General features: G+C 42.4%; 1 protein-coding gene across 1 annotated transcript; it reads left to right on the forward strand.

Annotated features, from left to right (window-relative positions):
* Positions 1-2,685: 2,685 nt before the first annotated feature.
* On the forward strand, positions 2,686-8,479 carry LOC136768843 (chymotrypsinogen A). The gene is made up of 5 exons (XM_066723226.1): positions 2,686-2,830; positions 4,523-4,703; positions 5,574-5,839; positions 6,140-6,267; positions 7,932-8,479. The coding sequence occupies exons 1-5, from the start codon at positions 2,779-2,781 to the stop codon at positions 8,103-8,105; spliced, it is 801 nt and encodes a 266-aa protein (XP_066579323.1). The 5' UTR covers positions 2,686-2,778; the 3' UTR covers positions 8,106-8,479.
* The last annotated feature ends 8,589 nt before the right edge of the window (positions 8,480-17,068 follow it).

Consider the following 17,068-nt stretch of genomic DNA (forward strand, 5'->3'; position numbering starts at 1 on the left):
AAGTCACACTCCACTGGGGTGACCTGTGCAACAGCCATTAGACACATGCCTCTTCTGCTAGCCACACATAGCCAGGAGTGGCATCGAGTGTGTGCTATATTGTGTCTAGTGGATCCTTAGTCCACTCATTAATACTAACATTTCTTTATGGCTCCCTGATCAGTGAGTGCTGGGTCTTCACTGCAGCACACTGCTTTGATAAGTGAGTGCCTCCTGTGTGTGTGTTAATACTTTAATTATTATTATAATTACGCTTGTCAACACTACAGTGCTTTTGCAACAGGGCTATTTCTGTTACATTTATCAACCTGGCAGTGTCTTTATTCCGTGTGCCAGTGGGCAGTGCTGGCTGAAGGGTGAGGGGCATCTTCAGTCCTGTATAGATATTGATTTGTAGTGCCACCAGCAGTCTAATAAATACTTACACCCGCCAGCCTTTCGCCAGCCCTACAGCTAATACAAAGAATTAGCATACATGATCAAACAGGCTTGCAACGAGATCAAGACTGAATTCCAAAGGAAAGTTAGAAACTTGCTGAGCCGATCAGAGGACAGAGAGCCATATCAGGTGTGATTCTTCAGTTGTGCATATTTTGTGACATCTGCTAATAAAATAAATAATGATAATATATGAATATATGATGTGTAGAAAATCATGTGTTTCAGCAATCAACACGATTATAATTATTTCACAATGACTGATTTTATAACAAAGCCCAGATTGTTGGCTATATTATATTGAATATATCCTACCGCAGTTGAAGAAGAAAGTATTTATAACTTATAAAAGCACAAAAAGCAGCTAGGGCGGTTCTAGTGTTAAAACGATAACACTTTATTTTACGTGTCCATTATAAACAATCTATGAACACGTTGTTAATTATGTTATTAATTGTTATATGATTATTATTACAAATTATAAATATATAATTAGACATTTTAATTTTAACTTTTTTGCTATAATACGTTATAATATATTTAATAACATACTTAATAAAAGGCATTATAACATTGACATTTTTACACCGACATCAATCTATTATCATAATCTGCCATGCCATTTATTTGCTGCTATTAAACTTCTTATAATGCTATTTAATTACATATACTATAAGACTGCATTATATGTTATAGCTCTGCCTATAAGGTAAGCTTATAAGTACCATTTATAAATCAATTTTACTGATGTATCTTTGATTTGTGATATGTATTTGCTCTGATCTATTCTATGACATAGTATATCTTTGTGTTAAATGTGATACAAGGAGAAGCAAACAGCCTTTCCAGCTACAGTGTTTCTCCAGATTTTCATTCAGCCCTGTTCACTGTCCAACACTTCTGACAGCGTGACCATTTACAATTTATTCTCAACTGGAGGTCTTGCAGTGATGATTCAGCATGACCAAGATGGCGACAAAACACGCATCTCTCACCGTTATTTAAACTGGGCAAATAAAAGACTCACTAAAACCCTACCATAACAAAACAAAATGCAAAATACAGCCAAACTGTCCTAAATAAATCTAATCTCTAAAATATCTGCCTGCCTTCAGGCTGTTCTCTACAAGAACCCTCTTCCAACACAGTCTCGACCACAGGTAGGTCCTCTTCCTCAACATCCTGCTTTTTTCTCACTAGTTGAGCATTCTCTCTCTTTCAGCATCTCTTGCAGCTCAGCCTTGGACTTGGATCTGACTACCTGAAGCTGCCTGTGATGACACGTCCCCACCAGGAACCCACACAAGCTACAGGTAACTATATCAGTGACTATTTGACAGGGTTGGGGTCAATTCGACAAATTCAATTCCAATTCAATTATTTATCCAAAACACTTTCCTAAATTCCTTTTCAATTCATTTCATCTAAATCCCACCCCTGCTATTTGATGTACTTGTTATAATAATTTAACCAATAATCAATTTTATCTACTTTCCCCTTTCAGGTTTCTAATGGAAACAGAGCAGAGAGTAAACAGCTCCACTATTTCAATAGCGATTCACTTGCGATAAATGATGTCTCTGCAATGGCATCTTGTCTATTTCTTTATGTCACACTTGCACTTAAAGCTGTACTTTGTTATGCTCAGCCATCCTCGTTGTCCAGTCTGAGATTGTCTTTGCTAGCTAATAGTCCCAAACTCCGGATCACTCTCCACACAGCAATCGCAGCAACTTTCAACTTCACCAAAGTAATTTCTTGCCAAACCCTGTGGCTGATTCTGAACCTTCTTTGTGTGAGCGACAGACAGAGACAGATCCAAGTTCACAGGGGAAAAAAAACATTTTATAAACAGGGACTCAGAGGTCTACATTGTATAACTAGACTAGAAGATTCATAGAAAGATGAGATTGCAAAACCAAGGATAATTAAGGATCAAGGCCAGAGCACACAGACTGCAGATGGAAGCATTTGGGGGCAACAGTAAATTAGTTTACAATTGGATGGTTTACAATTACAATAGTTAGCAGGTATCAATTGAGGAACACAGTATAATACAGTTAAAATATAGAAGAAGAGCCCAGTTGGGGCTTAAAATGAAATCAATGTGTGTGTGTGTGTGTGTGTGTGTGCGCGTGTGTGTGCGCGTGTGTGTGTGAGAGAAAGAGAGAGAGCATGTATGTGTCAGATAAATAGAAGCTGGTTTGTGGACTGTGGGCGTATTTGTAGGTGTCTTCCTATGACAGTGAGGTGTTTATAAAGTGTGTTGTCTCCAGTGGGGGCCAGTAGAGAGGAGGAGAGTCAGTGCTCTGTGTCCAGTGAGAATCCAGGAGGATCAAGATGCTTTTCCTGCAGCTGCTGTTCTCTGTGCTGCTCTTGAACACCCCTGAAGGTAAAACAGGAATTTGAAAGCACATTTAAAACTCTTAATTGTAATTGAAGTAAGTTTTTACTGGGTGTCTCTGCTTTGTGTGTTGTACTAAATGGATCAGGGCTCAAAAATGATCCTGTTTTTGATCAGGATTAGAGCTTGATCAGACTGTTTAAAATGCAGGAACTCTGTATTCTTCATCTAGTTCACCAGCATCAAACATGCAGACCCGGGTATTTAAAGACAGGCAAAAGCCTTCAGAGGTTTATCATGAGGAAGACGTATGAAAGCGGTATAGATTAACATCATGAAGCATATTTAACCTCACAGACATAATTGATCCTGTTTTGTGATCTACATTGATGTACAGTCATACCTTACCAAAACATTTGAAGCTGCATTTAGCATTGAGATATTTTGCAACTAGCAGATTTCAGCAAATAGCAGGTAACATTACCGGTATAGACAAGTCTGGTTAAGCAGAGATAAACAACACAAATGTGACTTACGTTTTTTACAAAGCACTTTCAAAACAACAATATAATGTTGTGTCTTCATGGTGAGATGTAGTTTGTGTGTGATTAGGTTATATATATTTATTTATTTACATTATTGTAAAAAATAATGTAAAATCTCCAGCATCCCCATTGCAAAATACTGTAACAGAAGTGCCCCTACACTCCATATGTTTAAATAATTTCTTAAAACTCAGCTCTCTTAGTTGAGTTGCTCTGCGGTGCTGCCTGTTTGATCTTGTCTGTTTGGACTGTTTGACTTGTAACGCTATTGGGTAAGAGGAAAGTGCATTATCAATATAATTAATGATTGGCTAATTGTTATTATTATTATTATTATTATTATTATTATTATTATTATTATTATTATTATTATTATTATTATTATTATATTTTTGTAGTTGGGGAGTTAAAGAAACACACACCAGTGCAAGAAACTGCAAAGGTTGTGTACTTTGTGAGGTTTTAACAGATCCAATGTGCCCTCTCCTTGACGGACAACTTTTCGGATGACGGACTACACATGATCGTGTCGGATGCAGTGGCAACGATAAGCACAGACAACTCTTTGGGGTCCGCCCTTTGCAAATCGTCCTGGCGACATTCAACATGCTTTCTCTTTCCTTTCTCTCTCATTTTCTGGTTTTGGTTTAAATGTTGAAATGCCGAATTGGAATGACAAGCAGAAAATGTTTTTGCCAAAGATACAGTGTAACCACGCTTTACACCTACCAATTAATGTAAAATGTAGCCACTATGCCACTCCCCAATATTAATGGGGAGAAAAATGTATTAAAGGTTATTTTATTGAGCAAGGACTTACAGCAGCATTACTCCCAAAACCACTTAAAAGTTCAACAATGCTTCAATTAGACAGTAATTGTTGAAAGATAGCAGCAGCAAGTTAAAGTGCATTAGTAGTTTCTATAACAATGACATCAAGTTCAATAGTGCACTAGTAAAATACAGCAATGTCCATTTACTAATTAAAACAAGTCAATACAATTATAATAACAATTAAGTCAACACCAATGCATTAATATCAATACTAAATGTTATGAATATATCAAATGTTAATATAGCTGCAATGTTTCAATGAGAAGAGATTTGGGGCTGGATTAAATCAAAACTTTGACCTACCCGATAATAGAAAACTACAAACCCCTTGTGGTCTACCTCTCTCTCTCTCTCTCCCCAGTGTCCAGCAGCCCACAGTTCAGGAGCTCCATCGTGGGGGGACATGATGCAACTGAGGGACAGTGGCCCTGGATGGCCAAGATCTTTGTGAAAAAAGCTGATAATTTTCGAGATTTCACTGTGTGTGGTGGCTCCCTGATCAGCGCCCAGTGGGTTCTCACTGCAGCGCACTGCTTTGATGGGTGAGCATCTCCTCTGGTCTGACATGTCACACCCACATACATAGGCGGACTGGCCATCGGGCAATTCTAGCAAATGCCAGAAGGGCCGGTTCATTTTTTAGTTCGGTAGGCCGGTCGATTGTGGGCCGGTCGCCCCATGTAGACACCCGCCCCACCCACCCCACCCACGACCGCACTTCGCCGGCAGCCAGACTTCAACGGCCGTCGCCCCCCTGGGTAAAAGTCAATTTTTTGGTCACAGACCGCCCACATGTCTCCTTGAAAGAAAACCCCAGACTCATAAGTGAATAATTAGGGCTTTCAGGTCTTCAGTGCTTAGTTTCCTTATCACTACTTGACTTTAACTCAGTGCTGGATTTAGCCATAAGATCAGTAAGCTACAGTCTGAGAATGGGCCTCTTAATACGAAAATGTAATGAATAGATTTCAAGTTTTACATAATTGATTGAAAAATACAAGAGACAGAGAGAATCGACTTTAAAACTGACACACAAGGTCATGTTCGATCAAATACAATGGGATTAAATGGAAAAAATATTTTACAGTCATTTTTAGAATATATCTTTACCTAGTTATTATCTCTAATTATTAGAATAGAATCAGAATAATTCCCCTTCAATTCTCTACTAGAATAACACACTCTCACGGTTAGGCCTCAGCGTGTCATAAGCAGGCCCTGCTTTACTCACATGTGGTTAATGGTGCTCGAGTCCTGTGACCCATTCCTGTGCTGAGGGAGCGAGTCATTTCACACTCAGAGCTGGAGTTGAATTTGGGACAAACGCACTTCCTTCACAACAGGGTAGTTCAGACATGACATTGAAGGGGCAGCCATGATAGGGCTCATTATCCCACATTTGTGATTTTCAGGACTAGCGATGAAGACAAATCCAGGGTGCTCCTGGGGAAGATCAGCGTGAACGACAAACAACACAAAATGATCAAGATACAGAAAGTCATCAAGCATGAGATGTACAATGACTACTCCTCAGGAAATGATATCGCCTTGGTGATGCTGAGTGAAAAACAGTCCTCGAATGCAGTGATCAGACCAGTCGATCTGTCCCGGGGGAATGAGGATTTCTCCAATAATGGGGAGTGCTGGATCACCGGCTGGGGGTTAAGGGAAGGCAATAGTAAGTGGCAGCAAAAGCACGAGCAAACATTTCTTGAGTGTTTTAGTTTTGTAAAATATAACTCTCTGTCAGTATAAGGATGGCAAGTGGAACCTAACTAGTCAAATCCAAAACTGAGTGAGCATGGAAAAGAAATTGGCAACTCAACACAAACAAGAAGAGAAAAGTAAATGACAGGAAAAAAAGAGTGACTCCTGCCTGAAAAAATACAGCAAGAACTCATTGTCTCATAATAAAAGACAGAATATACATTAGGTTTGTCATATTTTTTATTATTTCAATTTCTATCTCTGTCTGCAGAACCTCTCCCAGAAATCCTGCAGCAAGCCGAAGTTCCTGTTTTGACAGCTGATCAGTGCAAGATAGCCTGGGACTCGATGCCAGCTCACACACTCTGCGCTGGGAATACGACAAGAGGCGCCTGTGAAGTGAGTTTGGGGGCTGTAGGAGAGGGGCACTGTGGGAACACTGTGAGGAGCTGTAGGGCTGGGGAATGCAGCGTGTACAGCCTGATATTCTTTCTGAACAAATGTCTAGCCACGCTGACCGCCAACCGCCAACTTCCCACGCCAAACAAATGGACATATAACCTGTAGCTTACCTCGCTATAGTACCAATTAAATACTGAAGTAACATCCCTGCTACAAGCTCGTCAAGCTGTGCATACACTGTTTAGCTTTTTTGAGAAGAGTTACGGCTGTGTTTCTGAAGACATACAGCATTTAACCCATCTAAAGTCTCGGGTTGATTAGTTTCATCTTAAAAGGCTTGACGCAGTCTAAAATAAGTGACTTCTATAAACCACAATAAACAAAACACAAAGGACAAAATAAAAATAAAAATAGAAGTACAGCTGATTTTTCTGTCTGAATGTAGGCTTGCATAGCACAGTACTGTACATTGGTAATTATTCTAATTTCTGTGTGAATTGAACTTAAATAACAATGCCGTGTGCTACTGAAGGTATGGTATTTAGTTATTTTTGTGTGAAAATCAATACAGTAGATTTAAACATTTATGATACTGTAAAAACATTGAGTTGTGCCACGTACACTACCAGTTAAATGTTTTAGAACAACCCCCATTTTTCCAGTTTTTATGGAAATGTAAGCAGTGCAAGTCCAGTGAATAACCTGGTACAGAGGTTAAAAAAAGTTTAGGTTACCAAAAACTGAAAAATAAATGTGAGGGGGGTTTAAAAACAGTTTTTTCAGATCAGAGAATGCTTCACATTGTTAGAAGGCTGAGAGTCTCAGCTTTCATGTGTTACCAAACACTTGGCAACAACACAACAGTGAAGAGTACACATGGGGTTAAAGAGAAGCACACGGATGTGGTGCCCTTTAAAGGAGACCAGAGGGGTTTGTCAGCTTAAGGGGTTACATTTTGTTAAACAAAACGATTCCATGATATATTTTTATCTCCAATTGTTTATTTGTTCTATGCTTTAATTTTAGAGTACATTGATACATTAATTAATTAACATTAATATTAATATTTCAACAAAAACTGGAAAAATTGAGGTGTTCTAAAACTTTTCAATAGTAGTGTATAATAAAATGTATGACCACCAGTAGAGTACTGTAGAAACAATCAGATATATTTTTGTCTCTTTATACATTTTTTGTTTGTTTGACACAAATTAAGTGATGCATCAGGGAAAAATATAAATTGTGTTAAATACTATATACATTTCAATACTGTAGTTTAAATAGCTTATTAAATACTTTTTTAAGTTTTGTAAATTATGCATCTTTATTTAAATAGCCTGGAGACAAGCATCATACTTCAAATAAAACCCATTAATTCATTGCAAACATCGTGTTGAATTCTTGTTTGTTTGTTTGTTTTTTACATACTCTCAATATAACACCACCCCCACTATGTCACCATTTTTTCCCATGGTTTTTACTAGACATTATAATGAGAGCGGACTGTATTGCAATGTATGCATCTAATTATTGATTTATTCACTGATTGCTACAGGTATCAATCATAATGTATTGTATCAAAATCATCATCATATCCGTGGGCCTGATAGTCTTGTTCTCTCCCTCCCCCTCTCTTTCCCTCTCTCTCTCTCTCTCTCCAGGGGGATAGTGGAGGTCCTCTGGTCTGCAAGGTGAATGACCGTTGGGTCCAGGCTGGAATCGTGAGTTACGGGCCTAAAGACTGCAAACACCCCTTGAAGCCCACAGTGTTCACTCAGGTCTCCAGCTTCCTGCACTGGATAAATAATCACACCAACATGCCCGATTTCCACTGAGCTGTGCAGACAGCGCCCTCTCCTGGCTCCCAAGCTCAAGAGACAGAGAGAGAGTGAAGACAGGAACACCATGTCATTATATTAGCAAACCAACATATACACTTGATGTGTCATCGGCTATTGCTTCTCCAGTTTCCCCTTAATGTAAGGAGGGCACAAATTAGAGAAAATGTGCCTGAGTTGTTTTCTCTCGCTTTCCCTAAATTCAGTGCTATAGTTTTTACAGCTTTACTCTGTGTTCATTCCTGAGGGCTGCCCTGCTCTCTCCTCTCCCTCTATGATATCAGCTGCTGCTCTTGGCTCTGCTCTGCTGTGAGAGATCAGTTGTACTGAGACTCTGCTGAACAGCTCAATAAAACCACAAAGCATTCAAACACCTGGTCTGGGGCTGCATTTATTTATTCATCCATCACCTGCCAGATCGGGTTGACTCTGATATTGTATGTAGTTTGATTTGTTGATTTGATGTAGTTGTTGATTTGCAAAGATCAAAAAAAAGTTAAATAACAGACCTATGTATTCCAACAGGTCTTGACAACTTGTGTGGCATCAGGTCCTTTCTGTTACAGAAACACAGGACAGAGATTGTCAGATACACCAATCAGCCATAACATTATGACCACTGACAGGTGAAGTGAATAACACTGATAATCTCGTTATCATGGCACCTGTCAGTGGGTGGGATATATTAAGCAGCAAGTGAACATTTTGTCCTCAAAGTTGATGTGTTAGAAGCAGGAAAAATGGGCAAGCGTAAGGATCTGAGCGACTTTGACAAGGGCCAAATTGTGATGGCTAGACGACTGGGTCAGAGCATCTCCAAAACTGCAGCTCTTGTGGGGTGTTCCCGGTCTGCAGTGGTCAGTACCTATCAAAAGTGCTCCAAGGAAGCAGAAGTGGTGAACTGGCGACAGGGTAATGGGCGGCCAAGGCTCATTGATGCATGTGGGGAGCGAAGGCTGGCCCGTGTGGTCCGATCCAACAGACAAGCTACTGTAGCTCAAATTGCTGAAAAAGTGAATGCTGGTTCTGATAGAAAGGTGTCAGAACACACAGTGCGTCGCAGTTTGTTGCGTATGGGGCTGCGTAGCCGCAGACCAGTCAGGGTGCCCATGCTGACCCCTGTCCACTGCCGAAAGCGCCTACAATGGGCACGTGAGCATCAGAACTGGACCACGGAGCAATGGAAGAAGGTGGCCTGGTCTGATGAATCACGAGTTCAAGGTGTTGACTTGGCCTCCAAATTCCCCAGATCTCAATCCAATAGAGCATCTGTGGGATGTGCTGGACAAACAAGTCCGATCCATGGAGGCCCCACCTCGCAACTTACAGGCCTTAAAGGATCTGCTGGTAACGTCTTGGTGCCAGATACCACAGCACACCTTCAGAGGTCTAGTGGAGTCCATGCCTTGACGGGTCAGGGCTGTTTTGGTGGCAAAAGGGGGACCTACACAATATTAGGCAGGTGGTCATAATGTTATGGCTGATCAGTGTATCTGCCCATTCTGTCCATGAAAATGCTTTATTTTTAAATAAAAGCTAATAATAGTTAAATATCAACCTGATTGGCTCACCACTACTACCCTTTGCCTAGCTTTGGAGAGAGGAAAACAGCGTGTAAAGTGACATGTGATGAATTGTAACAGGCTATATTTCAAAACATGACTTTAAAGTCAAACTTCTTTTTTTATTGAAATAATGTATTTTTACCACAAGCACTGAGACACACAGTGAGTGGCAGTCTCTCCCTCCCTCCCAATCCCTCTCTGTGTCTCTCCCTGTCTATCAATACTATATTACTTGCTCAATCTAGTAGTGCTTCCCATCATTACCAGAAGATGCGTGTGTATACATTGTTATACATGCCCCTATTTGTTGTTCTCCTATCACTGCTGTCACACTGACCTCTGTTACACAGACCATTAGTTCAACACATTATCATCTCCTGCTTTCCAGCCCCTATGTCTTGGACAGATCCTGGGTGTGCCTGGTAGCGTGCAGGCTAAATCAATCCAATTCCCAGGAAAAACACATTTCCATTTAGAGGGAGCCTATCAAGCACGAAAAGTGGTTAATCAATCCCACAAAGGCTATGACATCGCCCTGGTGAACCTCAGCCAGACAGTGCCCAACACCCAGTACATCAGCTCTATCACTCTGGCTGATGCTGATGCTGTGACTTCACTCAGAGCTGGGAGTGCTGGGCGAACGGCTGGGGAATATCAGAGAGAACGGTAGTAGAGCAGCAGCTGAAGTGGTCAGATTTCGATCTGAGGGAGAGAGCTTTTGCATTTATTATCTGATAACAGCGATACAATTACTTTTACATTTATACATGCTTATCTGTTAGTGGTATAAGGTACGTTAAGAAGTATTAAATGCTTAACTGGACATCAATACTAATATATACTTTTTTGTAATAAGTATGTATGATATACTCTAGTTTTAAATTATTTTTAAAATCATGATGTTTGTTAATTTTGGAACAAATTATGTTTATCCTTTAAATGTAGTGTACCTCACACAAAGCAATATTTTCTCTAAGTTAATGTATCTATTGTAGCAGATAGTACCACTTCTGCTGTTATAGTTATAGTTAGGTACCCAACTGCAGTTAAACAGGCAGATCGGAGAAAGACTGACTGGTGGCAAAACATGAAACGTCAATTCAGACGTGTGCTTTTAATACATAAAAAATAGTTTTTTTTATATAGATATACCAAAGTAAATAAAATAAAAATCTTATGTGGTTATGTGGTGTGTGCAAAAAACTAAACGGCTGACATACTTACGGGGATAACAGTGCTGCGGGGCATACTGCTAGGGGTCCTCATCAACACAACTCGACCGGAGACACAGGGGCCCCTTGGGGACTGTCTACAACCAGCATGTACAAAGCAAGGCTACAGTGGTCAACTCCCTCCCTTACACCCTCTGCTTACACAGTAGCAAAGGCCGATTGCTCTGGCAGGAACGGGGCCACAGACCCACTATATGACCATGGGCTAGCCAGAACACTGGAGTAGCCACAGCTGAACACAACAGTATAGACAATGTGGGCAGCAGGAACATTCATGCCACCTCCGTGAAGCACAGGAGCAATCACGCTCAACTGAACAGTACAGAGCAGCCAGCTCCACTGTGCTGTCATAAACAAACCTATTAACTGTGTATATTCCTATTGCTGTGAAGGAAGAAGCACTGTGGACAAAAACCCAACACATCAAGCAGTCTAATAATATAAGGCACAACTATTTATTTTTAAACTTTCACCTGTGAAAACTTAAACAGAAACCGAGGTGCAAACAACACAAGACATAAGATAATTGGCTATTGTACACTATGACAGTAAAATTGTTGAATGACTGTGGAGGACTGCAATAGAAATACAGTGGAAATGTGATATTACAACAGGGGCATACAGAGCTGCTTTGATCTGAGAGCTGCAGGCAGAGGGGCTGTATTTCAGCCCCCAGTTCATGAAATGTCTCACTGTCGAACATCTGTGGTCTCCTTTATCTCACAGTGAAGTTCTCTGAATATCTCAGATATTATTTTAGCTGTTACAGTCTACAGGGCTTATGAGAACTAAAGTGGAGATGGTGAATCAGTGGCTTGTGCAAGGCGTGAGATAAGATGGAGAGAGATGTTACACCCAAAGCAGATGGCTAAAATAAAATTACAATAAAACAGGCCATTTGGGAAAAGGATTAAGACAACAACAAGTGTATCCATAGTTGTCCTGTTTGGTTGTGTGTGTGGAGAGGGGAGGGGAGGGGAGCTGGATTGTTGTGTGTTAGCTGGATAGCACCCTGCAGTAGTGTGTCCCAATATGGTGTACATAAAGCACAAAGTCTAAAGGGCAGCCAGGAGGGTTGAGGTGCTTTTCTGCAGATGCTGTTAATTTTTCTGCTCCTGAATGCTTTGGAAGGTAAAACGAGAATATGAAAGGACAATTGAAACTCTATGATATAATCCATAGAATTAATTTAGTTCAGATTATCTTTTTTTATGAATGCAGTTTTACAGCTCTAGTTTAAACGTCATTTTGATATTTTCCTGTTTTCTTCTCGCTCTCTCCCTCTGTGTCTCCCCTGTGTCTGGTTATTGTTGAGGGTTCCCAGTTATGTACTGTCACAGGTGGTCTTGTGACAATGCCACCCCAGTAATTTAAAGAGGAGGGGGCCCTCACACCAACCTTGATATTCCCCCATGCCAGTGGCGGTTCTAGATCATTTTAGCTGGGGGGTCATGGCCGGGGCAAGTTTTGATTTTGGGGGGCCATCATTGTCCCCGCTGTTACCCGAATTAATGGGGGTGCTGGGAATCTGAAAATGTTTGGTCCACGGTGCGGGTTGGGGGGGCAGCGGGGGGGGGCAGGCACTACAGTTGGGGGGGCAGCTGCTCCCCTTGCCCTCCCGTAGATCCGCCCCTGCCCCACACACCCAAGCCACTGGTTGCCTGTTCCCCACAGTGATTAATGCCTCGGTTCCACTGGCTTAAGCGTCAGTGCCATGTCGTGCCATGTCGGACACATCCATCCTCAGACAGGTCCCAGAGCTTTTTTGTAAAACCAGGCCGTTGTAGCAGGTCCGTCCCTGTTGTGGGAGTAGGAACCTGATCGAAACGTCACTCTATCAAAGCTGCCATTGGCCCCTGCGCTCGTCACTCAGAACAGGTCCCTTCCCACTTCCTGTTCTATAAAATGTGATGTCAGCGCAGGTTCGTCCTCTCTTGCCACTTCGCCTGGACCCGAGAACATGAGCTCTCTGTGTCTTGTCCATGCATTAGATCTATATTGTTGTTTACAATAATTATTATTATTCCGTTTACTTCCGTGCCTATTTGTATTGTTTAGTTATTATTAATATCTAATCCCACTCTGTTCCGTCTGCGCGCCGGTGAGCTTCGGACGGAAGAGAGTGGCAGCGCGCTGCCAACTTTAGCTGTCCCAGGCATGTCGGGTCCCTGAGGCAGACAGGACTCACTTCATGGACAGCCCTATTTCACCGTGCTTCTCTTTTGCCCCCTCTGTGGAGGCGATGCTGATATGCACCCTCCAGGAGAGGGAGCAGTCCCTGCAGCTGGCCCAGGTGTACCCCGTTGCACCTCAGGCCCAGCAGCGCAGGCTGTCTGCGGCAGCTCGCTAGCGTGGTGGCCCCCCCGACCGCGGCTCCCGGGCCACAGCCCAGGATCTTTTTGTCTTGGCAGAGCCCACACGCTGCCCACTATGGTTCTCCGTCCAAGACCACTCAGGAACCCTAGGGATCGATCTGTCTCCTTTAAGCATTCCCACCATTCCCCCTTCTCCGGTGGTCCTGGACAAGGTTAGGAGAGAATGAGTGACAGTTCTGCTGATAGCCCCACGGTGGCCATGCAGATGCTGGTTTGCAGACCTGATCGCCCTCCTCAATGGAGAGCCTTGGCAGCCCCCAGTGAGAGTGTACTTGTTGTCCCAGGTGCAGGGCACACTTTGGCACCCAAATCCCGGCCTCCACCAGCTCTGGGCCTGGCCCCTTAATGGGAGTGTTTGATTGCCTGGGGTCTGTTAGATGCGGTAGTAGTCACTATTCAGTCAGTGTGAGCTCCCTCTACAAGGTCGCAGTATTCCTACCGCTGGCTGACATTTAGCACCTGGTGCCAAGACGGCGGTCAAGACCCAATTAATTGTCCCATTGGGGTCATATTACAATTTTTAAAGAGCTGTTGTCTCCGTCCACACTCAAAGTGTATCTGGCGGCCATCATGTCTTGTCCGGATTGATGGCGAGCCCCCTGGGTCTCATTTCCTGGATGTAGAGTTTTTAAAGGTGGCTTGACGGCTGTGGCCTCCTCGCACCCCTCCTCGCACTGCCCGCATGGCACCTTGATGTAGTGCTGAATGCACTTTCCCAAGCCCCATTTGAGCCACTGAACTCAGCTGAGCTGAAGCTAGTGTCACCTAAGACAGCATTTTTGCTGGCAATCAACTGTCTAAAATGCATGAGCAAGTTACACGCCCTGTCCGTACACCCATCGTGTGTCCGTTTTGCGGGAGATGGCTCCAGGGTCACGCTACAGCCTAACCCTCCATTCCTCCCGAAAGTGCTGTCTCCATTTCATGTCAACAGGCCTATTGAGTTGATAGCTTTTCATCCTCCTCCCTTCTCTTCAGAGCAGGATAGTCGGCTTCACCTGCTCTGCCCTGTGCGGGCCCTCAGGTGCTATTTGGAACACACTAAGGACATTCAGCGCTTGGACCAATTGTTTGTGTCTTATGGAGCGCAGACACAGGGCCAGGCGCTTTCAAGCAGCGCCTCTCGCATTGGATTGTGGACACCATTACCATGGCCTATGAGTCTACCGGGACCCTGGTGCCTGATCACCTGGTGGCCCACTCGACTTGAGGCGTTGCCTCATCTTGGGCCCTTTTTCAAGGCGCGCCCCCTTGGCAGACATTTGTGCGGCTGCAGCTTGGGCCTCGCCACTTACATTTGCCCGGTTCTACAGGTTGGATGTGACAGGACCGGTCCCTTCCATTGGGAAATCGGTGTTGGCTGCAGTCGAGCCCCAGTAGCCTACAGGCTGTGGCTCCTGATTTCCTCTGCCAGTCTGCCCCTGTTAAGCACATCCTGATGGAGCTATATTGAACATTTTTTTTGCATGTGTCTGGCCTGTACCCCCGCTATGTACTGTATATTATTACCCAGTTTCACAACCCTCTACTCCAGAGTCCAGGACTGGACCTACACCTACAAACATGCCCACAGTCTGCAAACCAGCTTCAATTTATCTGATACATACACATGCTCTCTCTCTATCACACACACTCGCACATATGCACACACACACAGACATGCACACACACACACAAACACAAACACACACACATTTATTTCATTTTAACTCCCAAATGTTTAAACATGGATCTTCTTCTATACTTTAACCACAATAAACAAAACAAGGGAAAAAATAAGAATAAAAGTTTGGGGTTTGATGTGTGCAGTTTCTGTTTAAATTAAGCTCAACAATTTAAGAGCAGCAGAGTAGCCCTACTGTAGTCTGAATGTAGGCTTGCATTGTACGGTACTGCACATTGTTTATTATATTTATTTCTGTTTGAACTATAATTAAATAACTATTTTGTAATTGCTTGGTGAAAATAAATACAGTATACAGTATTAAAACAATCGTGATACTGTGAAAACAGTATAGATAAGTTTATGTACAGTACAGTAGTGTACCAACATTTAAGAACATAAGAACATAAGAAAGTTTACAAACGAGAGGGGGCCATTTGACCCATCGTGCTTCTTTGGTGTTCATTAATATCTAAGTGATCCAAGGATCCTATCCAGACTATTTTTAAATGTTCCCAAACTTTCAGCTTCAACCACATCGCTGGGTAGTTTATTCCAGATTGTGACGACTCTCTGTGTGATGAGATCTCAACTCAATTTCAATATGTGTCCCCGGGTGTGTGTGTCCCTGCTGATCTGGAAAAGCTCCTCTGGTTTGATTTGGTCGATGCCTTTCATGATTTTGAAGACTTGGATCAAGTCCCCACGTAGTCTCCTCTGTTCCAGGGTGAAAAGGTTCAGGTCCCTCAGTCTCTCAGTAGGACATTCCCTTCAGACCTGGAATAAGTCTGGTTGCTCTCCTCTGAACTGCCTCTAGAGCAGCGATATCTTTCTTGAAGTGTGGAGCCCAGAACTGTCCACAGTATCCAGATGAGCTCTAACTAGTGCATTGTACAGTCTGAACATTACTGCCCTTGTTCTCAATTCTACACTTTTGACAATATACCCTAGCATTGTGTTTGCCTTTTTTATTGCTTCCCCACATTGCTTGGATGGAGAAAGTGAGGAGTCCACGTAGACTCCTAGGTCTTCCTCATGCAATACTTCATCTAGTTCTATTCCTCCCATAGTGTAATTATAGTGGACATTTTTGTTACCTGCATGTATTACCTTGCACTTGTCCACAGTGAATTTCATCTGCCAGGTGTCGGCCCACAACTGAATATTATCTAAGTCCCTCTGAATAGCCTGTGCTGCCAAGATTGTATCTGCTGAGCCACCTATTTTAGTATCATCTGCAAATTTGACAAGTTTGCTAACTATCCCAGAGTCCAGATCATTAATATAGATTAAAAAATGCAAGGGCCCTAGTACTGATCCCTGTGGAACTCCACTAACAACCTCACTCCAGTTAGAAGCAACTCCTCTAATTGACACCCTCTGTTTCTTATACATCAACCAGTTCATAATCCATCTACTTACATTACCCTGAATGCCTACAGCTTCCAATTTGAGGATCAGTCTTTGGTGTGGAACCTTATCAAAAGCTTTTTGAAAATCTAAGTATATCATATCATATGCTTTCACGTGATCTACAGCTGCAGTTGCATGTTCAAAAATTCTAATAGATTAGTAAGACATGATCTGCCTCGTCTAAACCCGTTGACTATCTCCAAGAATATGGTTTTCATTAAGATGCTCCTCTATTTTCTGTCTAATCATTTTTTCCAACATTTTACAGGTGATGCAGGTGAGACTGATTGGTCTGTAATTTCCTGGCTCAGTTTTGTCCCTTTCTTGTGGATTGGTATGACATTTGCTGTCTTCCAGTCAGGTGGCACATCCCCTGTTCTAAGTGTCATTTGGAATAATTGAGTTAGCAGCCTATAAATAATTTCCCTCATGTCTTTAAATACTGTTGGAAATATCCCATCTGGCCCAGGTGATTTGTTGGTTTCTAATTCTGCTAGTCCCTTTAGTACCTCCTCCTCATTTATCCTGATCTCTCTTAGGGTTTGACTGGACTGATTGTCAACCTGTGGCATGTCATCTGTTTTTTCTTTTGTAAAAACCTCTGTGAAATACTCATTTAGAATATTTGCCACATCTTGTAATTTTTCCAAGATACCTCAATTTGGTGTCTCCAGGGGTTGTGCACGCCCTTTTCTGCGGTTACGACCTACTG

The sequence above is a fragment of the Amia ocellicauda genome, chromosome 14, assembly GCF_036373705.1.
Source record: "Amia ocellicauda isolate fAmiCal2 chromosome 14, fAmiCal2.hap1, whole genome shotgun sequence".
NCBI lineage: Eukaryota > Metazoa > Chordata > Actinopteri > Amiiformes > Amiidae > Amia > Amia ocellicauda.

Coding starts and splice junctions, on each gene's coding strand:
- LOC136768843 (XM_066723226.1), top strand. CDS start 2,779: ATGCTTTTCCTGCAGCTGCTGTTCTCTGTGCTGCTCTTGAACACCCCT. Junction 5,840..6,139: donor GGGGTTAAGGGAAGGCAATA/GTAAGTGGCAGC, acceptor CTCTGTCTGCAG/AACCTCTCCCAGAAATCCTG. Junction 6,268..7,931: donor CGACAAGAGGCGCCTGTGAA/GTGAGTTTGGGG, acceptor CTCTCTCTCCAG/GGGGATAGTGGAGGTCCTCT.